Raw genomic sequence first — 25763 nt, 5'->3', positions numbered from 1 at the left:
TAGATTAGATAATAGGAAAGACTTTCTAAGTATAAGCATAGTTAAGCTCTGGAGTAGGTTTCCAAGAGAGGTTGTGGAATCTTTGGAGGTTTCTAAGAACAGGTTAGACAAACACCTGTCAGGGATGGTCTGGGTTTACTCAGTCCTGCATCAGTGCAATTCCCTTCCAATCCTACATTTCTATGATTCCATTCTGTCCATTCTCGTTCCTGACTGACTGAGTGGCAGAAAGACACTCATGATACTTGTCTAAAGTCTGTCATCATCGAGCTGCTGTTTACCTTGATCAGTAGATAATACACAGCTCTTATATATCTGGCACATCTAGCTTCAGTCCTACAAGTTTCTGTAAAACTAACCAAATCATGAAAAAAAAAATTACACTGTGGTTTCCCCCTCCCCTCAGATCACACTCCAAAGGGATAAAAATCTGCTTACACATCACATCCCCAACTTTGGAGACTGGCACCTCTGGCAATTATTTTTTCTCAACATTTGAAGAAAAAGGAGACTTATGATCTAATTCAAATATATCCACAAAACAAAGAATGTTATCATTTGTGGGGACAGGGAAAATTTGTGACATTTCTTTTTTATTGTGATCTCTATTTCTGAGCAAAACACAATTAAACTAATGGAGAGGTCGTTCTCGAAACATTCTCAACTGTAGTAACTCTATCAAGGATACTGTTATCCCACAAAACTATAGAAGAGAGACTGCAGATGGATACTTACTGCTCAGTATTGGATGTATATTAGAGTACAGTTTCCCTTGTAGGGATAGGAATACTCTTGCTTGAAGAGTCTCTCTTTTGTCTAGTCTAAAACTATACTGGGTATTTATTAGACTTGTTTTCCTTAAATTTAGACAAATCTATGGGACCATAGGGTTTCTGAGACGACCTGGATGTTTATATTAACCTCTTCTCTTGTCAAGACCTTTATCAGAATGTCATTCACATAAGGAAAAAGATAGAAGCCCCATAGTCACTAGTAAAGGATCCCGATGAACATATGTCGTGATGTCAAAAGATATAGTTTTTTGCCTTGGTAGTGTTAGGTAGAGTGATAGCCAATAGATAAAGTGAGAACAGAGTGAAGAAAACTTACTGAGAAGCAAATAAGGGTATGAAAAAAGAAACTGGTTAAGCTGAAATAATGTCATAGAATTTTTTAAGTCCATGACTGCTAAAATTGATACCAATGTCTCCCTCCAAAGGAAGGCTTCTCTAAGACCTGTTGAGGGATTTCAAGCCCACCACTGATTTGATCTCAATGGACCCTTTCAGAACAAATATGACTAATGCCAAAGAAGTGCTAATTAGCAGTGGTTGCCTTTGCTGCACCAACCGGCAGGAGTTTATGAATTGCCTGCTCCACAAGCACTACCTGTTCCAGATTCCTGATCACTGAAGATGGTACAAAGGATAGAGAAGGAATTTTGGCAAACATTACTACATAGCCCCTGAAACCTACTTTGATAGCTCATTTTCTGCGATTGGGTCAAGAATACTACCTTCCCAGGAGGTGAGTTGAATGTTTTGAGTCATGCAGTTGGTCTATTTGCTCCCTAGATGCTTGGTCCTTGATCTCTACTTTCCCTAAGTGGTCTGGACCAAAATCTGTATTTGATGTACAGACAAAACAGTGTTCTCCTAAACTGTCTAGAATTAAATTGACAAAAGGAACTCTTTGAATTAGTAAAATGCTTTGCTTTTCTTGCATTTTCTGCTACCTCATTTTTGAGGACCTCACTGAATCACTGCAAACCTTGCAGCTGCTGAGACCCATCTGATATGGCAATTGCCTCTCCACAGGTACATGCTGGTCATTTCATTAGAGGAAACGTATCTTGCTGAAAATTATAGGATGTAGGAAAATGTCAGTAATCAGTGACCAGAGATATTTTCTTGGTGGACAGTTTTAACTTTTACCAGAAAATGTAAAACGATCTGCATACATGTGAAACAAAACAGAACATGTGAAAGACATAAAAGTAGGATTGATGCAGCTGAGAACTCCAAGAACCTGCTCCCTAAGGAAATCACAAATCATTCTGCCCCAAGGATCCTCAGGGAAGAAGGAATTACTGTCTTTTGCTAATGAAGAGACTGCTTTGACAGGTGTGATTACTTTACCTTAGCGTATTTCATCTTCACCCTATTTTATATATCTTTGTAAACTGTTAAAGACAGTGTCTCTACTCTGCAAGGACATCTTATGGTGAATCTATTCCAATAGTTTGTGGGATTTTTTGAGAAAGAGGAGAGGGGAAAAAAGTCACTGTTTCGGTTTAAGAGTGTTCTGCTTCCTTCCTCTAAAGATTAGAAGATGCTACTGTATTTTTCTTAAAAGCAAGAAAAACATGTGTGTCTATGGTTTCCTGGACTGATTATTACAATTCTGAAGAAGATACTTCACTTTCCTTCTTGGTAAAGAGCAAATACAGGAAGATAATATAACTTTATATCAGATATTTCCCCTTTTTTCTTTTTGTTTTGAGAAATGGAAAGAAGTAGAGGAAGGTATGTCCAATGAAGTTTGGGCTAATACATTTTCTGTACTCTTAGGAACAGAGAGCAGTGGAAATTTTACAAGTCCGCATTATTTAATCCCTTTCTTCTTCCTCAGAGAATTGGATGAGAGAGACCTTTTTTGTTTTCATTAGCTGCTTTTTTCTGCTGTCTAGAAGCTTCCAAGGATTCTCCGAAATGAAAACATTTCTGGAAGCAGGGGACACTAAAAGAGGGCTAAACCAAAATATTCAAGGAACAGGATTCTTGGTACAGAATACCTGTTTTTTCCCCCTCAATGCTGGTAAAATCTATAAAAAACCTCTCAGGAAATTAATACCTCAAATTGAGGGCTGATTCTTGAATAATGCCAGTAAAAATAGACACTTGCCACTCCTAAGAAAACATTTTGGTAAAGACAACAAATATCGATACAAATGTCATTCTGAGGACAAGAATGCTTCCAGCTGCCTCCATGCATGCAGGACATTGAGCAGGGCAAGCTAGGAAGGGAAGCCACATCTGGTGGAAGTAAGACCTCTTCAGCTCTAGAGACTTTTTGGGTCCTCTGACACATGCAAGGTAAGACTGCTGTAGGGATTGCTGGAGATGTGTGTGTCAGAGGTCACTGAGAGTTCAAGGTCAATGGACTGCATCTTTGATGATCTTCCAGCAAGGTGGTTACAATGGGCTCCAAAAGTAAGAGTTTAAATTAGTAGCATAGATATATTTGGTTCTTTGATAATTCACTGTAAAGAGCATTATTTTCTTTGAATCAGATGTGTTTATATCAATCACAATTATAGTTAGAATTGGCAAATCTGTTCCATAAATTTTAGATATATTCAAAATTAAATAATTACTGGACTCATGGTTATCATCATATCTCAAGTGTTTTACACATTAGAGGTTCTTTTCTATCCAGACTAGACAGATGTAAACACATTTTAACAACTACTGCTAAAAAGAAATTACATGAATATGGAAATTTGAATTCCAGTAATGGTTCCTGGTTAGGTATTGAAATTGCCTTGGAAACAGTCAAGTCTAGAATGAGGCTGTTATAGCATCTGCACCACTTGGTCATAGTTATTCATGACCTCCTGGCTGAGGCCAAGACATGTCACTATTTCTGTTGGGGTAATGGACCAGTTTTAATAGTATGCACTCAGAAGTTCATCGGTTTCCATAACATTTTGAAAGACAAATTCTGTCCAATCATTGGAACGGCCCAGTTAAAATTATGCATGTTGGTAATACATTTGATTGGAATGTGAGAGAGTCCAGGTTCAGAACCAATTCTGTTATCTTTATTCTGTTATGTGGATATGTATTGAAATCCCAATATTTACATGCTTTTTATAACTTCTTATAACGGGTGTTTGTTTAATAAAAACTTTCACCTTTCTAAATGTGCTAAATATTAATGCAAAAACCAAGATAACTAAAATATCAATGCATAAAAAAATAATTCAAGAGCGTCAACTAGTGTACCTATATGCTTTATACTGAGACCTAATGTGCAAGCAGCAGACTGCCCCACCACAGGTAAGAAATGAGAAATTTTGAGGGCTATTGAACACTGAATTTTTGCAGCAGAACAGTACAAAGTTATTTAGCAATGTTCAATAGCCTTCAAACTCACTTCCATCTGTGGGGTATCATGGACAAGGCTGTGAAATAAAACACTGTTATACAGGCTGGCTTAAGAAAGCCAGGAAAGGCTTTTTCTTACACATTATTTTAAGAGCTAGTTGTATTGTTTTATGTATTTATAAAAAAAAAAGATGCATAAGGCAAAACAGGTTTTACAGTATTAGTATCTGTGAACTAATAGCAAATAAACTTGAGAATCCCTTATATTTAAATATATCCCTTAACTATAAACATGCTGCTGATCCACCACAGGTGTATATTAAAAGAACAGGCAAAAGAATATTGTGATTATGTAGCAATAGTTCACCATCAACAACCCACTCAATGCAAGGTGAACTTTGCTATCAGGCAGATTGCACATGTAGTATACTTGGTTTTTAGCTGCAATTTGTGGATATTAAATTGGTAACCCCCTTTCTTCTCTTAATTACCACACAAAGGAAATGTAAGGAAGTGAAAAGGTTATTAGGGGTGCTAATAAAAAGTGTTAGCTTCTGCAATTTTCTTATGGCTATGGATTGGGATGTGTGTGTGTGGGGGGGGGGGAGGGGGGGGATTATTAAAGGCAATCTAATAGCTAACATTTTATTCCCCAACTCTTTCTATAATGTGTATCCACATTATAGACAAATATTTAAATGGGAAGTTTCTGTTACACGTTTTCAACTTAAGAATTAGATGTGGATACCATAAACTAAGTGACTCCACCCTTCAAGGTAAAAGTTGGGTTTGTTTACTCATTTGTGGTCATGGATTTCTGTCCTAGCCTCTCTCCAGCGTGGATGTTTCATTGATGGCTGAGAGTAACACTTCAAAAAATGAACCAGCTAAACAAACTTCCCAGAAGCACTTGACAGAGCTACACCTATTCTTCCCACTTCCAAAGCAGTACAGAATTAATTACCAGTTCTATGGATCTATTGTAAGTATAATAGACTAAAGAGCTATCACAGACACATTTATTGTAAAAGCACAATCCCAAGAGTGTCTAGTAGAGGGCCAAAACGATTAACACAAATGCTTTGTCAGATCAAAAATAAAACCTGCACCGCCCAATTGAGGAATGAATTAAAACAGTGGGTTATCTTTCAAATTAACCAGGGCAGTTAGTGAGGAAAATTTCATGAAAGTGTAATTCTTAGCCTTTGTGAATCCACACAGCAGGCATTCTGCCAGCTGACAAGATGATGAAATTTTCATGCTTAAAAAAGCCCTCTTCATTTCCCAATTTAGATTAGCTAGTGTTTCTCTCTCTCTATTTGCTTTTCTGCAGCAGAATTTTAAAAAGTGAGATCAATCTTTCTAAAGAATAATGCAGCTCTGGAAAGAAACTAAAATCTTTGGATGTCATCTTTGCTAAATATATTTGCAGTTACAAATGTATAATTAAGATCAAGATTGGTTATGTTATTTAATATTAAGGAATTAACTACTGGAATAATGCTAAATGTTGTTTGTGGTAGCTATACAATATTTCAGTGTTCAAATGGAACAAGTCTGGTTTTAGAAACAAAGGAATGTATTTTACAAAAAGGTGAATGTGTATGTTAAAATAGTAGGAATTATAACAGGCTTGCACAATTCTACTTACCCACGTGCATGGTGTAATTATTTGGGGTCTTTTTGTTTGGTCTTTTACAAGTAAAATACCATTAGATTTTGTATCAGCGCCAAGGCAAGAGTGGGCAAACAGATTTTGTACCTAAACTGGTAAATTTTCATAATAAATTTACAAGGCTGGACTTTTTAAGGCACTTGAATAGAATAAGGAATGAGAGGGGAGTGGTCTTAAATCCTTAAGGGCCTGATTCAAAGCCCATTGAACTCAGTGGAAAGACTCCCATTGAATTCAATGGGCTTTGGAACAGGCATTAAGAAATCATCAGAATCTAGGCACTGTTGCCTTCATAAAATGTAGTTTACTATATTTTCAAGATTAAAACAAAATACTAAAGTTCCATATATATTTCTATCTTATGTATAATTTTATCCCCATATAAACCATGATAATATCTGATCATATGCAACCATGAACTAAAACAATGTTTTTCTATTTTAAATTTATACCTCTCTTGCTCCACAACTGAAGGCCACAGCCATTCCAACAGCAATCTGCTATACAAAAGTCTCAAAGTTTCATCCAGGGTTTTGCTCAGAATGTATGTTATTATAGTTTAATATTATATATTTCCCTTAGCCCAAACATCCCATTTGAAAATTTTCAACTCCAACTATTACACAGCTACTAGAAGAATGAGATGAAAGAGATAAAATGAAGCTCATAGAGCACCTGCCTCTCTAATTGTTACTAGGATACAATAAAGGTTTCCTGTCCAACTCAAAGAAATCTCCTTTTTACAAACTAAAAATACTGTTCTATTTGGAAATAAGCTCTGGCAGCACAGTAATCTCAATCTTCTGGAAACTAATGATACTTGGCATTTATACAGCATTTTTTACCTTCAAAATGCTGTACAAATAATTTGATCAACTGGTCTACAGCTCAGTTCTCAATACATTCCTATTTAAACATATCTAACAATTGAGGGAACTCCCTGTTGCACTACTATAACTTCCACATGAAGGAGCTCCTTAGCCATATTCAATCACAATTTCTATGGAAAATAATATTTAAAAAGTTAGAATGTAATGAACTTTTCAAATAGTTTGGCGGCATTCAAACAATAGCACTTTGCATTTTGATTTATAACTTCATAATGATGGGAAACAAACCTATAGCAAGACATTGCTGATATGGACAGAGCATGGTGCAATACTTACTCTTTCCCCTTAACTTGTTGAAAGAGGCACATTACATTCCTGCTCAGTATTGTACATTCTGTGCATATAAAGTTTTCTTACGCATTAAGTGCTTGTCACTTTTGTTAAATAATTATTATAATTTAAATGCATCAAATCTAGAAAAGTTTAGCAGATAAGCAACTTTGTTTAACAGATAAGCAACAAAGTTACATGCTTTGGCATATTGCCTTAATAAAATACAAATTACATTATCTAATGCAATAATTATGTTTTTGAATGTCCATTTTGGAAACGGATGAACTTTGAAAGGAAGCCTGTGATAGATTAAGGTTAAATGAATATCATACCTAAAAATATGAGGACTAAAACCCATACACTTTAATATGGTGTTGCCCATTCAGACCATCTGCCAATGCCTTCAACTTTCATTTGAAGGAGCAAATTATTTGGACTTGTAATTAAGTTACTAAATTTAAACAGGGTAAAGAATTGTTGGACTCTGAAATAGTGCCTTCAAATACAATGAACAAATATAAAGGAAGCCATTTTTTTCAAGAGAATTGTTTTCCAACTGGCAATGTGAGATAGAAAGTATAGGAACATTTACCTACCAATGTGTTAAGAATTAATACGTAAGCATAAACTGGAGCTATTAGAACAAATTATTACTACTGTCTTCCCTGCAAATGTTTTGTAATATTTAACCAAAGGAACCATTAATTTGCTAAGCCATTCAAAAAAAACAAATTTTCAAAACACAGAGTCTAATTTTCGCTACACAGCTTTAGACACCTAAGGTCTTATTTTCAGAAGTGCTGAGCATCTAAAGACGACAAATTAGACCATTAAAGAAAACAAATATCACAAAAATCCTTTACCATTTCACAGAAACATTCCCAACCTATCTCACCATAAATTTACACCATGAGTTAAGATTTATGTTGCTACCAAAAAGGAAAATGAACTAATTTCAGCCAATACACATACATTTTCATTGTCTATAGAGTCATACTTAAATCCACATAAAGTTTGTCAGTAAACTGTAGAAGTGACTCAATTAGTCACATGACACTTGAATACTTTGACATCTAAGAAGTGATTGTGTCCAGTTTATAAGAGCCATGGAACACTTTCTTAATCCATAAAATATCTTTTAACAACATTTTGAACCACAAATGGCTATATCAAGAACAAACCCTAACATTTTTCTATTACACAGCGTTTTTCATGCTGCTTGGAAGAGGCTGTATAGTACCAAAAACCTTATGCTTGTATGTCTGGTTTTAACGTCTGATTAAAAAATTCTGTATCAAAGATGTTCTAAAAACCTTGCAAGTCAAAAAAGAAACGTTCATAACCAAAGAGCTAGCAAGAAGTTATTCTCTCTGTCATCCTTCAGAACATTATTAGTGGACAAGGCCTGTTTTCTCAAATTAATGGGCTGTTCATGAAATAATGCATCTTGAATCAGATTTGAATTAAAAGAAAAGTTGATATTTGTATGCTCAAATCCCTATCTTCATAGATTCTTCTAAATGCATTAGAGTTACCTTTTCTTAAAAAACTTACAAAACAAAGATCTACTCCATCTGTAACATGGCCAACAACTTACTTGCAAAAATTTAAGATATTCTTATCTATCTTATCCTTAAGACTAGGTCATGTTAAAATTTATTTTAGAAACAAGAAGTATTTTAAATTAGAATTCAACAACATCAATTTCTTTTAATGAGAATAAAAATCACAGCAGTTATGGGGAAAAAAGTTCTTTGCAGCACAAAGCACAGTAACCAGTGTTGCACAAAATGAATATTCGGTGGCCCCCAAGAAAAACTGAGTACCCATTAGAGAACTGATGATTAATTTAACATTGTACAGAACTTTTTGGATACTTACACTATAGTAGCTTTTTAGGTAACGTCTAATATCCAAGAGTAGTTTATTGTTCATTTGAATCACGTAGTTGAAAGGGGACGCATCACATTCTTTCTTACTGCATTGTTGCAAGCTGGGTTCAATAAGCTGTCCCTGGAGATAAAAAATAAAGTTTAAAACACTTACAAAACCACAATGGAGTTGTCACAGTAGTGTATGTATACAGTATATAGAGAGAGATACACTTGCAATGATAAAGAGACAAAATATTGCAAAACCCTTCTTCAATTTAATACCCGACAGAAGTCTTCCTTCCTCCCACCACATCACAATTGGCTTCTCCATCCCTAAAGACTCTTCTCCACTAGGATGTACAGTTTTCTCACTCTTCTCTTAAGCAAAGGTCATTTGCAAAACTTAACAAATCACTTGCTTCAGAGTTTATCATTCAACTAATGATGTTGAATAAAAATAAACTAGTGAAATCTATAGCAAAATCGATTTCCCTGAAAAAGCCAGGCTTATCACTTTTATCAAGGACACCAACATCCTTCTCAGGGCTATTGATCGTAGTCTTGGAATCATTCAGACAAGTATCAGATGTGAAGACGAGCTACAAGAGTGTACATCATTAAGCTATCATTTTTTGTTGCAGGCTCATTTAATAATTTTTAAAAGTACAAAGAATAGTATTAAAGGTTTATACCATCTCATTCACTAACATCATAGCCTGTACATACATTTGATTAAATTGTCAACTGGAACATTTTGCATATCTTCAAATATGTGAAATTGAGTTTTCAGATCCTAAAGACTGATTGCAGATAGCTAAAATTAAGTCAGTGAAATTTTCATTGTAAAGGAATATCCTATATGTCTGTATGATTATAACAGCTTCTGAGATATTTATTTTTCCTGTTAATATTTAAAATCCATGCTTTTCTGATGCAATCTGGCTAAAACCTCACCTACAACACTAAGCAATTCCAGGTAGAAGAGATTTTTAGAGCTTGACATCAGCCCTTCTACAGTTAGCCCATCTGCAAGTCGTGAAGGCTCCATGCAATTAACTATCCTATTTACAACTGTAATGAAGCAAGAGTCAAGGATTTACAAAGCATTGCTGATCCATGTCTGTCTTTTCCTCTTACTTGCTTCCAATGACTGCTTTGTTTTGATTCAAAAAAATGCAAAACATCTGCTGTTTGTCCAAATTAACTTAAAATAATTACTTTTAATTTAGATAAAGGATTTATTTGCTTTAACTTTCAAGGTTTTCACTACTCTGCAGCCTGCTAATTTGCCAATGACTAGTACATGCATAACATCGCAGCAGAGTTAAATACTTGGCCCTATTTCAAGTTCTGAGCCAAGGTCAGAGATACATTTTTTGGCAGCACTTCTTGACAGGAATGCATCCCTATGACTTTTTATGTCTGATATACAAAGACAGCAGGAAAGATAGAGCAGAAGTACCTTTCTGTCAAGAAGGGAAGTGGGATGTAAAAAGAAAAATACTGATTTTCAAAAACTTTGTTCCAATTAATATGATTTAGGATAAGAAAATGTTATTGCTACAAGCAGGCTTCATTAAATGGAAAATTGCAAGTTACGAAGTTAAGATAAATATTAAATATAAAAAAATTACACTAACAACTATTTGTAAACCAAAGCAGATATACCATTGGCTTCATTAATCTGACAAATGCCTCCAGAGTACAATGTGCCATGATGAAATGTGTGAATGGAATAGGATTCAGCACTGACAATCTTTGATCCAAAGGTTATCAACAACAGAACCGAAATGGTGTCTTTCAACGGTCTAAATTCCAATGAACTGTGTTTGAAAAGCCCCTTTTTCTACAAGAAGCCTTTTTTTCAAACTTAACTATGGAAAAAAAAAAAAGATACAAAACTAACCGAACCATCAAAGACATTGTCATAAATGTTTTCTGTTCCACATATCGGACAGGAAAACTTGAATCTTTCACAATCCCTATATTTTTCCTCATCCGTGAGCTGAGCTGGGCCACCAAGCAAGGCATCATTCTCCTCATCTTTATGGTAAAGGTGATGGACTTTGAATTGGGAGGGATCCAGTCCTATTAATAAGAAATAAAAATTCTAAGACCAAAGTAAGCAATTCAGCTAGGTCAGTTTTTTCCCTTACATTTGGTACAACAGCTTCAAAAGGAGGTCACAAAATGTAAATCCAGAAAGTAAAAATCTATCCTCAGGAAAAGATTGCTTTAAAAAATATAAATACATTTTACAATTTTTAACCTAAGATAAGGTTCACGTAACATGAAAAAATCACTTATCTTTTTAAACAAGATTGCTTTATAAATAAAAGAAGCACAGTGCATTATCCATCATGGGAGTATGCAACAGAACATTTTGTTTCTGAGGAAACTACTCCTAGCGGATGGTTTTATTGTTATTGTTAAGTTACTTTGAAAATATTTCAATAAAATGTGCATCATTATTAAGAAACAGTCTTTAAACCAAAATGGCACCATTAAAACTGAAAACAGAGAATAAAAACCCCATTAAAGAAACACGGGTGCACTGCTATTACCAACTCCTTCAAGTCCGTGTACAACTGCCAACTCTGATTTCAATGCAGTGGTCGATTTCATTTTGGCTCAGTGGTTAACAGCATGTAGGTTTCAATCTAATGCAGTGGTTAAAATTCAGGAGCAGCATTTAAAAAGGCAGTGTTGGAGACAAAATGCTTTATTTTTGGTTGCCAGAACCCAAGAATTTAAACAAATAAATATACAAAAGAGATCCTAAAAATACTGACTCAATAAAAAGAAAAGAAAAAAAAAACAATACAAGCACAAAGTTCATTTTTCCTAGCTATCTGAATGTCAAAGAAAAGCTGGTAAATTTCACATTTCTTGACATGTTTTAGCAGGGTGTTTAACCCTTTAAAGAAATAGATGAGTTATTTGATCTGTAATTTTTTTTTAAATCCAGGTAAAGACAATCTAGATAAATGTCCGTCAAAATTTGTATTCTAATACAAACGTATGACAAAATGTTCAGGAACGATGGCTTACTTTATTATAAAAGAAAAAGGTCTTATAAAACATTTCTAAAACGGAATATTTTCAGAATAAACTGAAAGTTTAAGAAAATTAAGCAAAGTAAGGGAGTAAATCGTGTCATCTCACATTATTTAAGTAAGTGTGAAACGTGACAATTTAGTAATGTTTTTAGGGAAGTTGTAAAAGGATAAAGCATCCAGATCCATTTCTTAGTTAAAGATTAAAGTCTTTGCCTTACAAAGTGCAAAGATACACACTATTCATAGATCTAAAGAACACACCTTGACACAAAATTCAATTCAGTTAAACCTGTATGTATAACACTACTTAAATTAATTATAACTATATAAAAATGTTCTAATTTTTTTAATCTCACTAATTTTTTGGAATAACTATAAAATGCATCAGATTTAAGCAAAAGAAAGAAGTACATTGCAAACAAAATACCAGTTTAACTTATTTAATTTCAATTAAAAATGTATTCCAGATCAGCATTTTAATAATTTTCTCCATTTTAGTTTTTCTGACACAAAGACACTTAACATAAATGCAGACTAACATCATAGCATATGGATTCTTGAACTTATGTAGACTTTTACAGGTCATTAGAAGTAAAACAGAATATTTCTAACAACTACCACACACTCCACAGTACACATGGTCCCTTAAGAGAGAGAAAGCATGTTTTTAAAAAATAAACTCATACATACTCTTTGAAAAAGACAAATGTTCTGCAAGACAAGTGGTAAATAAAAGTTTTATTTAAAATTTCTTGCCTCTTCCTCAACATTTTCTTTGAATGTCAGATTCTCAGAAGGAAAAAACAAAAGGTGGATTATCTGAGGTCTAAGACAATAAATGATGAATGCAAGGACATGTGTATGATATAATTGCACTCTCTGTTATAAATGTAGAAAGAATAAAAGGTAGCAATTGCTATTTTAATGTAGAAATAGCAGTAAATTCCAATTAGGAATGTATCTTTCATTCTTTCTCAAAGGATATTTCACTGCACTCAGAAAATCCCCTTCACTAAATAAAAATTAAAGAAGGGATATCATATTTTGCCCTTTCTGAGGAAATCCACAGACGTTAGCAAAGCACTGCGATTTTCAAATGTTCAGGTTGTCAAAAGTGGTGGGGATGGGTAGGTAAAGACACATGGGTACAAATTCACACAAACAGGTAATCTTCTTCCACTTTTGAAAAAAATTAGCAAGACTTATCTTTATCATTTGACTTCCTATTTTGGTTGGGGAAAACAAGAGAAGAATTATGGTGATGATTTGGCAAAGTACACCTTACTTAACCATGTGAATAGTCCCACTGACATCAATGGGACTAATCAGGTGCTTAAAAGCACATGCCTAGATTAATTGATTATCTTCCTGAAATGGGTCCTATATTATCTATTATTTCCTTTCATGGATTGTTTCTTGGTTACTTAATTCATTTCAGAATACCAACTTGCATCCTCCATAGCAAGGCAGAATGCCCTATCTGTTAAACAAAACCACAGCATGGAATAAGTAAAGAATGGAAAAACTGCTCCTCTTTTCTTTGTAATACATTTTTGAAAAATGAAGGCCTCAAGAGTTATAAGCAATAAATTTTTATTTTTAATTCTTATTTTTTCTAGGACACTGACAAAATCATCTGGGCTTGCTAATTATTTCAGATTTACTTTCATACTGAACACTTTACTATCATTAAAGGCTCTGGACAATAGGTTATTTTTTTTTTTAACTTAAAAAAATTGAGAGGATGCATTCATGATTTTTTAAAAATCCTTCAGAATTTAAGTAATGGTGAAGATAAGCCAAAGACACTTATCTTTGTATGACAGAAATATACAAGAAAAGAAAGGTCTGGAAGTTGCCACTTAAGTTTTAATAGTTGTTTTAAAACACTATGAATAACCAAAGTTTATAATACTTTGGTTTGGTTATTAAAATATTCTGAAGTTAAAACTTTTGCAGATAACGTGGGGTGGAGGCGGGGAGGCATTTTCCCCCAAAGATTATAACAAAGCAGAAGTCATAAGAATGGTCAGTTTTTAGGGCAACTACGGGAGACAGGGTAACATATTTACTGATTTCCATAGACTACCTAAAATTAGTATTCTCTTTTAAAAATTGTAATTAGTCTTAAAATCAGCCTTTTTTGGAAGCTATGCAAACAGAAAAGTTGATATACTTATATCTTTGCTCATTAGAGGTTTTGTGAAACAAAAGGAAAATAGTATCTGGTGCTGCCACCTAGAGACTAAGGCCGTGAATTTCTTTTAGAATCACGTCAGATAAGTGGAAAGCACCCAACTCCATACATACTGAAGGTATGGAAAGATTCTAATTATCTAAACCCTCAATATCACGAACTGCAAATAATCTCCCTAACTAGAGACTTCTTTACCACTAACTCTCTATTATACAAACAGCCAAATAACCTTGCCAATGTTGCCTAAGTATAGATAATACGGATCTTACCATACTTCTAAGTTAAGTAATTTGTTTGACTGAACAGACATCCTAAAAGGAAACTACAGATGATCAAAATATTGGAATGACTAAACTTTGATCTGGTACAGGGAAAAAAAAGAAAACATAAGGTTTATAGAATTAGCACCATAAATTCAGTGATCCAGTTAATCTCCATGCCAGGACAGGAGACAACAATAAGTAAAAGAGACAATAGGTAAAACAATAATGCTTTACTTTATTTGTCTGGGTTTTTTTTTAAATGTACTTATCACACACTAAGCACACATTTGTAATTAAAAAACAAGAGAGACCACTTGCTTGCTCTCCAAAAAAGAACCGTTGTGGTCTTTCCGAAATCACCCCTTCAAACAAAGGTCTGCACCTTCTTAACAAATTCTGACCATCAGTACCACACGAGAATTACACAGTTGATACCAAATCCACAGCACTCAGAGATTTAAATAAGGGGCTGTTAATTCACACACTTTCTCTGATCTCCACAGTTAAGGTACACAGTGGAACACAAAGTTGCTCAGCAAAGTATGTGAATAGCATAGTTGAGCAGTTTTTTTATTTATTTTTTTTAAATAAATCTTGAATAACCAAGATATAGTAAAAACTAAAACTGCTCAACTCATGCACATGGTGGTTAGGAAATACAACCGTATTGCTTTGTCTTTTCTCCCCCTCCTTTTCAAACCCACTGATTTGGTTTCCCTTCATTGTATAATATGACAAAATAGATAGTAAATTACCTGGGGCAGGAACCATGTACAATTTATATGTATGGACTCATAGACTCTAAGATCAGAAGAGATCAATATGATCATCTATTCTGACCTCCTCCACAACGCAGGCCACAGAACCTCACCCATCCACCCCTGTAACAGACCCCTGACCTATGACTGAGTTATGAAAGTCCTCAAATCATGGTTTAAAGACTTTAAGGTACAGAGGCTCCATCAGCAAACGAGCCGTGCCTCATGCTACAGAGGAAGGAGAAAAAACCCCAGAGCCTTTGCCAATCTGCCCTGGGGGAAAATTCCTTCCCAATCTCAAATATGGCGATCAGTTAAACCCTGAGCATGTGGGCAAGACTCACCAGCCCGAAACCCAAGAAAAAATTCTCTGGAATAACTTAGAACCCACCCCATCTAACATCCCACCACAGGTCATTGGCATATCTACCACTAGTAGTCAAAGGTCAATTGCCAAACTAGGCTGTCCCATCATACCATCCCCTCCATAAATTTATCAAGCTCAGTTTTTAAGCCAGCTAGGTTCCCTCCACCCCCACTACTCCCTTTGGAAGGTTATTCCAGAACTTCACACCTCTGATGGTTAGAAACCTGCATTTAATTTCAAGTCTAAACTTCCTGATGGCCAGTTTATATCCATTAGTTCTTGTGCCCATACTGGCACTGAACTTAAATAATTCCTCTCCCTCCCTGGTATTTATCCCTCTGATGTATTTATAGAGAGCAATCAGATATCCCCTCAACCTTCTTTTGGTTAGGCTAAACACGCCAAGCTCTTTGAGTGTCCTCTCACAAGGCAGGTTTTCCATTTCGTGGATCATCCTAGTACCCCTTCTCTGCACCTGTTCCAGTTTGAATTCATCTTTTTTAAACATGGGGGACCAGAACTGCACACAGTATTCCAGATGAGGTCTCAACAACGCCTTGTAGAACGGTACTAACAACTCCCTATCACTACTGAAAATACCTCGTCTGATGCATCCAAGGACAGCATTAGCTTTTTTCATGGCCACATCACATTGGCGGCTCATAGTCACCCTGTGATCAACTAACATGCCCAGGTCCTTCTCTTCCTCCTCTGTCACTTCCAACTGATACATCCATTAAAGAGTCAAATGATTTGTTTGGTTAACTGATGTGGCTGAATAAGACATTCTAGCCACTATGAAAACAAATTCCTGATGCATTCCAGAGTTAAATATATGTAGATCATCCACAGTACTGCAGAAAGATCCCAGAACTAACTAACTAGAGCCTGGAATGATTCTAGATCACTCAAAGATTTATGATTGAACTCCGATCAACTATGTGAGAATAATTTTTTTTATTTTTAATGTGGATTTCTGGAGGATAAAAAAAAGAGACTTGGTCTCTACCACACAATACAGTTTAAATGCTAGAGAACATCCCTGATGAAATGCTGCCAAAATAATGAAATTTCAAGGGCATGGAGATATCTGGTTGTTGTTACAGGCATATGGATGAACAGTCTTGCAGATTTACAGATGCTTTAAAAAATTTCTTGAATTTATGGTGCTGCAAAAAGCTGTTTATGCATTTGAAAACAATGCAATGCACTGACTTTTATACAGTTTTACAAATCTAGCCACTACATTTAAGAGTGCCTAAATGGAAGCTAAGATCTTTTGAGCCCCAATTGTGGGTACTGAATACTTCTGAAAACTTGGTCTGATACCTCTAAGGCTAGCGTAATCTTCTGAAGAACTTTTTTGGCTTCTGAAAACAAATGGACAGGACTCAGGAATCTTTTTTTGTCTTTCTTTGCCTGAGGAAAATACAAGATTAAGTCTTCAACAACTGCTTTATCTAGGCCATCACCAAAATGTCCATTCCCTCTGAACTCTAGTGTCTGATTTTTCTTTTGATTGTTTTGAAACTCATAGGCAAAGTCAGCATTCTTGCCAGCACTCCACTGGACACAGACATCTGCAAAAAGTCATGGAAGACAGGAGAGATTCCAGAAGATGAGAAAAGGGCAAATATAGTGCCAATCTATAAAAAGGGAAGTAAAGACAACCCAGGAAATTACAGACTAGTCAGCTTAACTTCAGTACCCAGAAAAATAATGGAGCAAATAATTAAGCAATCAATTTGCAAACACCTAGAAGATAATAAGGTGATAAGTAACAGCATGGATTTGTCAAGAACAAATCTTGTCAGACCAACTTGGTGGCTTTCTCCGATAGGGTAACAAGCCTTACGGATGTGGGGAAGCAGCAGATGTGGTATATCTTGTCTTTAGTAAGGCTTCTGATACTGTCTCACAATACCTTCTCATAAACAAACTATGGAAATACAACCTAGAAGGTGGGTGCATAACTGGTTGGAAAACCATTCCCCCCAGAGTAGTTATCAGGGTTCACAGTCAAGTTGGAAAGGCATATCGAGTGGGGTCCTGCAGGGATCAGTTCTGGGTCTGTTCAATATCTTCATGACTGATTTAGAGAATGGCATAAAGAGTGCACTTATAAAATAACAATGCTGCAAAAAAAAAAAAAAAAAAAAGCAAACATTCTGGGATGTATTAACAGGAGTGTTGTAAGCAAAACAGAAGTAATTCTTCTGCTTTATTCCACACTGACTAGGCCTCAACTGTAGTATTCTGTTCAGTTCTGGGTGGCACATTTTGGGAAAGATGTGGATGAACTGAAGAGATTCCAAAGAAGAGCAACAAAAATGATTAAAGGTCTAGAAAACATGACCTATCAAGGAATATTGAAAAAATTGGGTTTATTTAGTCTAGAAAAAAGAAGAGTGATAGGGGACATGGTCATACTTTTCAAGTACATAAAAGGTTGTTACAAGGAGGAGGGAGGAAAATTATTCTCTTTAACCTCTGAGAATGGAACAAAAAGCAATGGGTTTAAATTGCAGAAAGGGTGGTTTAGGTGGGACATTAGGAAAAACGTCCTCACTATCAGGGTAGTTAAGCACTGGAATAAATTGTCTAGGGAGGTTATGGAATCTCCGTCATTAGAGATTTTTAAGAGCAGGTTAGACAAACACCTGTCAGGGATGGTCTAAATAACTTAGTCCTGCCTTGAATGCAGGGGACTGGACAAGATGACCTCTTGAGGTCTCTTCCAGTCCTACAATTCTATGATTTTATTTCTGAAAAGATATACCTATTCACTAGAGATTAAAGACAACAACAGAGATGCAAGAGATTTTTTTCTGGACAGATGCCACAGAGCATATGGTCTGTTACTGTAGTATGTTTTATCAACTTAAGAAAATCTTGTGAAGAAACAGTGTTGACATTTATAAAAACTAAAGTGTTTCAGACAGTTAGATTTTACAATACTTATTCATACTGATAAGCACTTAGTCATACGAGTAACTCCACTGAAGTAAATAGGACTACTCATGTGACTAAGCATACAACTAATCCACAATGGTGAGCTATGTAGCCCACAGAAAGTAAAAGAGTATATCCACACTGCAGCTGAAAGCATGCCCCCCACCTAGCCCAGACAGCTATGCTCGAGTTACCATGAGTCTAACAAACTAAAAATAAATGTGGACGCTGCAGCATGGCAGCAATTTGGTCTAGCTGCCCAAATCCAAGCCCGCCCAAACCCCTGGGTTTGAGTTCAGGAGGCTAGCCCAAACTGTCATGTGTGTGTCAACGCCCACACTGGTATTTTTACCGTGCCAGCATACCTCTGTCTAGGAGGTTCATCCCTAGCTGCAGTGTAGATATACCCTAACTATTCCCTCCCCAACAGAGATGAATCTGAGGAACAGATTCCCTGATGTGCTTCTGCTAAGAAATGATGTGCATTAATTCCCCTTATTCTGCCTCTTGATGCTCATCAAATAAAGTGAGTTTTAGATACTTACCTAACCATGTTGCAATGAGAACAGAGTCAATCCCATCTATGGGCTCACAGATTCGAGCCACGACTGGATGTATCTGTTGTGACAGATAATACTGAGTATCAACAGTAAGATTTTCTTGTTTTTGCAGCTGTTCTGGGGCATATGCTCTCTGGCTGGCACTCAGATTTGATCCATCCTAAGAAAGGGGACATGCACAAAACAAACCATAAGAAAAAAAATCAGTCATATGGGGGCTGGAGTTGGGGTTAGACTTTTCAGCATTATAAAACTATGTTTTAAAGAAAAGATGTACAGTGGATTCCTTCCTTCAGCGATTTTATTAGATGTCCAATACAAATTCAAGAAAACTGAATGAATAGGTTACACTTTTGTTGCTGGCAACAGCTAGTATAAATTCAAGAACAAAAATCCAGCTTGTATTATTACAGCCTGTGTGTGCAAATCAGTAAGAGTAGACAGAGTAAACAGTCCCATCTGTCAGTTCAGAAATGCACAATGAAAATATACTGTTACCATCAGTCCAGTTAAAAGTATGCAGAGGGCATGCATTTTGGGATCATCTTATATTAAATTAGCATTATCACATTACAGTAATCACTAAAGTAGCTTCCTAAGGATTGTAGTGGACTCTCCATCACTGGAAATTTTTAAATCAAATTGGATATTTTTTCTGAAAGATATTCTTATGTTCAAACAGGAAGTAATTCATAGCCTTGTTACACAAGAGGTCATATTAGATGATCATAATGGTCCCTTCTGAATCTATTGTAACAAGCAGATTCCAAATCATAGACTTACATTAATTTACTAAAATAATCAGTTGTGCATTGTCAAGGAACAGACAAAACACTAAGTGTTTTGGAAGAATGGAAGGAGGAATTTTAAGAAAGTGAGACAATCTATTTTGCTAAGAAGTTTATGCTAGGTTCTACACAGACAGGTTTGATGGAGAAGAAACTGTCAGACACTGATAATTAGCATCACAGAGGCAGTATGATCAACGCAAAAGGGTGGAACACCTTAAGAAACTCTTTTCAATCCTTTTAGTCAAGAGTGCCATTCAGGAGTTCCAGAGGGCACAATGAGCCTTTCTTAAACAGGAAAAAAAAAAGTGAAAATGGAAGCTGAAATTAGTTGGAATGAGGGGCTAAAGGCGGGTTGAAAATGGGGCTTGGTGGACAGAGAAAAATCTTGAGCTCCAAGAAAACGCTATTCTTCAGGGAAATATAGCATGCATCCAACCTGTAGACTATCACTCAGAGGTCATACACTATGAAAAAAAAGTGTATTTTTAACACACGCCAGCTAACTATGCCAAACCTAAGGGTAGAAATGGCAGTTGCAGTTTTAACACATTAGCTGGTGGAAGTAAATCCTAAGGGGCAGTCTAGTATTTACTGCCACCAGCTAATACATGTTAAAACTACAACTTGCTTCATCTATACTGGGATTTTAACACGTTAGGTAACATTTAAAAAAACCCAAAACTCTTTTTTCCTATTGAAGACAAGGCTTCAGTGTAATTAATGTAATCAGAGCCATCAGATGCCAGAGAATGAAAAGTCACCACCAATAAACAAAGTTTGATAAACAACGCTCCTTCATTTTCTTTTCTGACACTGGTATAACTAGACATTCAGAGGAAAACTTAATTTTGACTATGCACAGTATCCAGCTGCTTTAAAATCTATATATAAAGCAACTTTTCCAGTTCTCTTCTTTCTTTCAAGAATTACATTCTTTCCTTGCATTGCCTCATCTCTCAGCCACCTCCATATACCAGCTTCCACCAGGCTTGGCGTCTTCTCCATGCTGGGCTGTGCACAATATTTAAACTAAAATCAAAAATGGCATTTTCAGTTTTTAAATGGAAAATGGGCAGAAACAGTAATCCTTTATGAATAATCATGTTCCTGGTCTGCTGGGCATTCTGGGTTACTTTCAGTCCATAAGATACATATTTTCTATTGCAAATGCCACATGGTAGTAAATATTTAAAAATTACTGTCTGAACTGCACATCCCTATATTTCTGACTTTAGGGGTGAGTGTATATGTCATGTTACATACACAAAAAAGTAGAGACTACGACTATACTACAAAATTATGTCCACCTAACGTACAGCAGCATATAGCCACTGCAGTAATTAAATGGCTTGTGTGCACACACTTGGCTCCGTTGTGTCGGCAGCGCATGTCCTCACCAGCTGTGCTTTTATCGATTGTATTGTCAGTGTGGGGCTTTGGCAGACAGTTCCTGAAAGCTCATAAGAGTGAACATAAGCAACCGTAGTATGTACACTGACACTGCATCGACCTAATTACATGAACCATGACTCTATGCCACTTGAGGTGGTGATGTTACTAAATCGGCATAGAGAGGTACTATGTCGGCAGGAGCTAAATTTAAGTAAAGACACTTCCACAGCTAGGTCGAAACAGGGCAGCTTACATTGCTCTAACCCTGTAGTGTAGACCAGATCTAAGATTATTTAGATTGCAAAGTCAAGCATCCAAAAGTTAATACTATTTTATTTTACACAGGATCCCTACCTCATTCACACACAACAGTGATGCTCAGGGAATGAGGCAGCTGTTCATTTTTATGAGTATCGATACAGGCTGTTCTGCCTCTGTTTGAATGAGTCTTGTCACAGGACTTCTAGTTTTAGGCCAGCTAGTTCATAACAATGCTAAATGCAAACAGATAGTTAACAGCATTGCCCAGATAAATGATATCCAATTAAACAAATAGGTTTTATTGTTTACTCAGCTTTAAACTTTACTCAACTTTAAATTTTACTCAATTTAACTTCAAGCACATGCAGAAACATCACATGGATAGGAATGCATGCATGGGAAGAACGCTGTCATGCCAATAAGCTAATTACAGTGGAACTCAGCCCCCAGGAAACGAACTTCAGAATGGTTCTGTAGCAGCATGTTTTGTAAAATGTGATATAAAGTGGTGAGCCAGTACAGCCGTAAGTAAGTTTATTTTATGGACTGAAGCCATTGTCACCAAAAAGGACCCTTCCCACCTTTTTTTTTTTTTTTTTTTTTTTTTTTTTTTAAAGAGTGCACAAGAACTGCCTGGCTCAAAAGGAGCTTCCAGCAGTTGGATAGTAGGGACACATACAGAAAAGATACCTAAAATGTTCAAAGCTGGACTGATGGAAAGAGCTAAAACTGGCTGGAGGGACACAGTACCACTACTATCCTTCACTGAGAATAGTCGAGGAACAGGTTTTAAAGGCAACAGCAACAACAATCTAGGATAAAGCATGCATCACACACACACACATCTGTGTGTGTGGGTGAAGGATCTATTCTATTCTTATTGCCCTTTGTTCTCAGTTTTGTTTTGTTTTTTTAAACCAAAAAAACCCCTAGTTTTTACAAAAGCTATTTTTCATTTTTCACCCTAATTATGGACCACTCAAGTACATGAAAATACTGATTATGCTAAGAAAATCCAATGCACTGCAAGATGTGTTTATGTTAATAATAAATTAGTCTAAGCATAAATGTGATGTTGTCTACTGAAGTAAGGTAATGTAGTGGAAGATATACACATGCATGTAGCATTAAACTGCTTTTATTTTCAATACTCTTACTTTTCTCTGTTGCTTTTTTTCTCTGTCCTCCCATTCCCCCAATATTTACCCTGAAAATGGTGAAATTGACTTTTTGCACACATTTTCACTCATTTTTTCATTTTTGTAATAAACACTGATAAATTCCTGGGAAATTTTAAAGACAATAAAAACGAAAAACAAAAGACCTTGTCTATTCTATATAGGTTCTTACACCATGTTGTTCACCACAGCTTCTGAGTGTCTTCGAATCATATGTTAAGCAATGTGACTATTCTCTCAATATCATCTTCCCAGGATTAGAAGTATGTACAGTGGAGTGTTTTATTTGGAGGGCGAGTGTGTGGGGGAAGAGGAGGCTGGACTGCTGTGTCCCACAACTGCTCTTCTTAGGCAATGTTTACACTGATAGCGGCAAAATGGCCGCTGCCAGATCGGTCTTTCAGGATCAATTGAGCGGTCAGTGAGACCCGCTCAATCGATCAGGAAGTCGACTGAGTAAGTCCACCCCCTCAAGTAGTGTAGCGCTGAGTCGACGGGAATGCTCAGCTCAGTGTGAACAGCGTGCAGAAGGGAAGCTGAGCAGTCGAAGTCAGTTACGCAAACTACTCTGCATAGTTTGTGTAACTCCCATCGACTGCCGCCGAATCGCGCTATCAGTGTGAACCAGCCCTGTGAGATCAAAAACCTTCGGACAGATTGAAGAGTTCTGCTGTGGTAGTGAACATCTGACAACAGCAAGAATCATTTAGAGACAGTTATCTTTAGAGAACATCATTTCTGCACTTGATTAGAATGTTCTTACCAAATGTCATACAACAAACGGGAAAAAAGGAGAAGTTGATTGCAATGAGGAAGAGGTTACTCCTGCGCCTCATGCCTCCTCATGTCAGATATCAAGGCTACACGGGTGCACGGGCAAGCCACCTTCGGTTCTCTCCTCAAACTTCCCGTAAGGAACAGAGGGGAAGCAGGGTGAGTGGTGGAGCACCCATAGAGACACACATCTCAAAGAACTGCAGTTACTACATAAAGTGAGTAACCTCTTCTTCTCCCATTAGATCCCTATGAGTGCTCCACTTCAGGTGACTAAAATGCCTTGAACTTATGAGGAGAAAGAACCAGCTCTATTGCTCCTAATCAAAGGAGAGACTTCTCTTCTTGTCTCAATAAAAGCTCAGAAAAGGGGTCCCTGAAGAGGGGCAGGGAAGTGAGGGGTGGAAGGGAGAGAATGATGTAAAATGGATGGTACAGTCTGATGTTGTGATCCACTTGTCTGTAGTGATCTGCCTGTAGGAAATAGGAAAAGCGATTTCCAAAACGGGGAGAGGGGGAAGCTCTGCTAACGGATGCACCTGTAAATCCAGAGAAATGGAATGGTTCGAACCCTCAACCAACCCATCCAAACTGTTGCTTTGAAAACCATTGGGTAGTCGTGGAGGGCAGCTGGGCAGCCCTTTTACTCTTAAATTTATGTCTCTTTCTGGGGGATTCAGTGGATCTATGGAACCCAGAAAACTGAGCAGGAAAATCTCTGGGCAGTCTGTGACCTACTAAAACTTTTATTTGTAAGTGTATTTATGCTCAGGGAGCATAAAGTAGCCCTAGAATCCTTTAGCATGCGAGAGGACTCATATGTTGTTTCCAAAAACAGTTTATGACCATCAATGGGGAGGTCCTCCACCGTGTTCTGTACTTCTCTTGGAAATCCCGAGAGCGAGAACCATGATGCCCTACACATAACCAACGCCATAGAGATGAACCTGGCAGCAGTGTGCACAGCATCTAAGGATGCCTGAAGAGCAGTTTTGGCCACAAATTGGCCCTCTGAGATGATGGACTGGAATTGCTCCCCATGTTCTTGTGGCAAATGGTCAATAAAAGTCATGAATCAGTTAGAGTTTGTAAAATTATATTTGGCCATGACCGCTTGATAATTCACGACCCTGAATTGCCAGGTTGCTGACAAATAGGACTTTCACCCAAAGAGATCCAGCCTTTTCTGGTTTTTGTCATATAGGGTAGACTTAGAGAAGCACTGCCTACCCCACTCATTTACTGCATCCACAACCAGAGAGCTAGGTGGGGGCTGGGAGAACAAAAAGTCAGAATCCTCAGAGGGAACAGAACACTTTTTATCCTCCCATTTACATGTGAATGGAATAGTGGCAGATGTCCACCACACTATCTTAATCAGATCTAGGAGTGCCTTATTGATGGGTAACCCCACCCTGAAAGGTATTGCTGACCATAAAATATCAAAGAGTTTGTACTGTGAATCCTTGACCTCTTCAAAAGGAATCTGAACAGTGTCGGATACTTTCTTTACAAGGTCTTGTGGAAAATCATTGGCCACGAATGGTTGTGGGAGGCATAACTCCTTCATCCAGAGGTGAGAATGAAACAGGTGTTTGGAAAGTAGCCTCCTATCTGCCCTAGCTTCCTGCTCCTCAAATGCCTTGTCCTATGACGGGGCTGGTGGAGAGAAGCAGGCTGTGCAACTCTGGCCTCCCTATGAGGCAGTATCAGTGGTCTGGCAAATTGTCGTCAACAGTCAGCTCAGGGGTCTCAGTACAGCCACTGGGCGGGACTCCATATGGAAGTAGGGGTAGCATGCAGGGTTGGTTCCACCACCTTTAATAACAAGCCCAATCTGTCCTATGATTTTCAGAGAATGGGTTCCTGAAGGGATATACGGGAGAACCCTGAACAAAATAGAGGAAACTGACAGGAACTTTCCATCTTCTTCCATCTCATCCAATGCAGGAGCAATCACAGAAAATGGTGGAGAGTCCTGCAGTACTGGAGGATGGTAGTCCGAAGATCAGGGTCTTGGAACCAAGAGACACTCAGTATCCATGAGAAGTGGGGGCTACAGTCCATCCATTATCGAGATGTCCTTAGTATACCCCAGCTCCTGTGGTACCAAGCAGGAGATCAGTACCGAAGTAGTAGCTGAGGTCACTGTATCGCTGATGATGGGCATACCAATGTAGACACCTACGGCGCCATTGCTTTCTGGGTGCCACATGCATGGGTATCAGAGGCTGGGCTGAATGCATAAGTACCGATGGTTGAACTCAGTGGTGCCAGTCCTGAGTGTCTGTGCTTACCCTTGCTGGTAGAGGGTACTGAGGCCTTAGCGGAGCCACTTGTCTCTTTCCAGGATTTTACAGCCCCGTTGGTAGTGTAGGAGGAGTCCTTCG

At 37.1% G+C, this 25763-nt stretch overlaps 1 protein-coding gene across 7 annotated transcripts in view; it reads right to left on the bottom strand.

The window, feature by feature from the left end:
* The window catches only part of POLA1 (DNA polymerase alpha 1, catalytic subunit), a 338774-nt gene that overhangs the window by 166118 nt on the left and 146893 nt on the right, over positions 1–25763 (bottom strand). For all 7 annotated transcript variants that reach the window (XM_067545056.1, XM_067545058.1, XM_067545057.1 and 4 more), the window contains exons 32-34: positions 18963–19137; positions 10728–10909; positions 8829–8960 (exon numbers count right to left, since the gene is read on the bottom strand). In XM_067545056.1, coding sequence (XP_067401157.1) covers positions 8829–8960; positions 10728–10909; positions 18963–19137 — 489 coding nt within the window. The remainder of the gene's footprint in view (positions 1–8828; positions 8961–10727; positions 10910–18962; positions 19138–25763) is intronic.

The sequence above is a fragment of the Emydura macquarii genome, unplaced genomic scaffold, assembly GCF_026122565.2.
Source record: "Emydura macquarii macquarii isolate MOO-44397 ecotype Brisbane River unplaced genomic scaffold, CSIRO-AGI_Emac_v2 contig_1043, whole genome shotgun sequence".
Classification (NCBI taxonomy): domain Eukaryota; kingdom Metazoa; phylum Chordata; order Testudines; family Chelidae; genus Emydura; species Emydura macquarii.
Note: the sequence above shows the minus strand (reverse complement) of the source record. Positions and strands in the feature narration are given on the sequence as shown.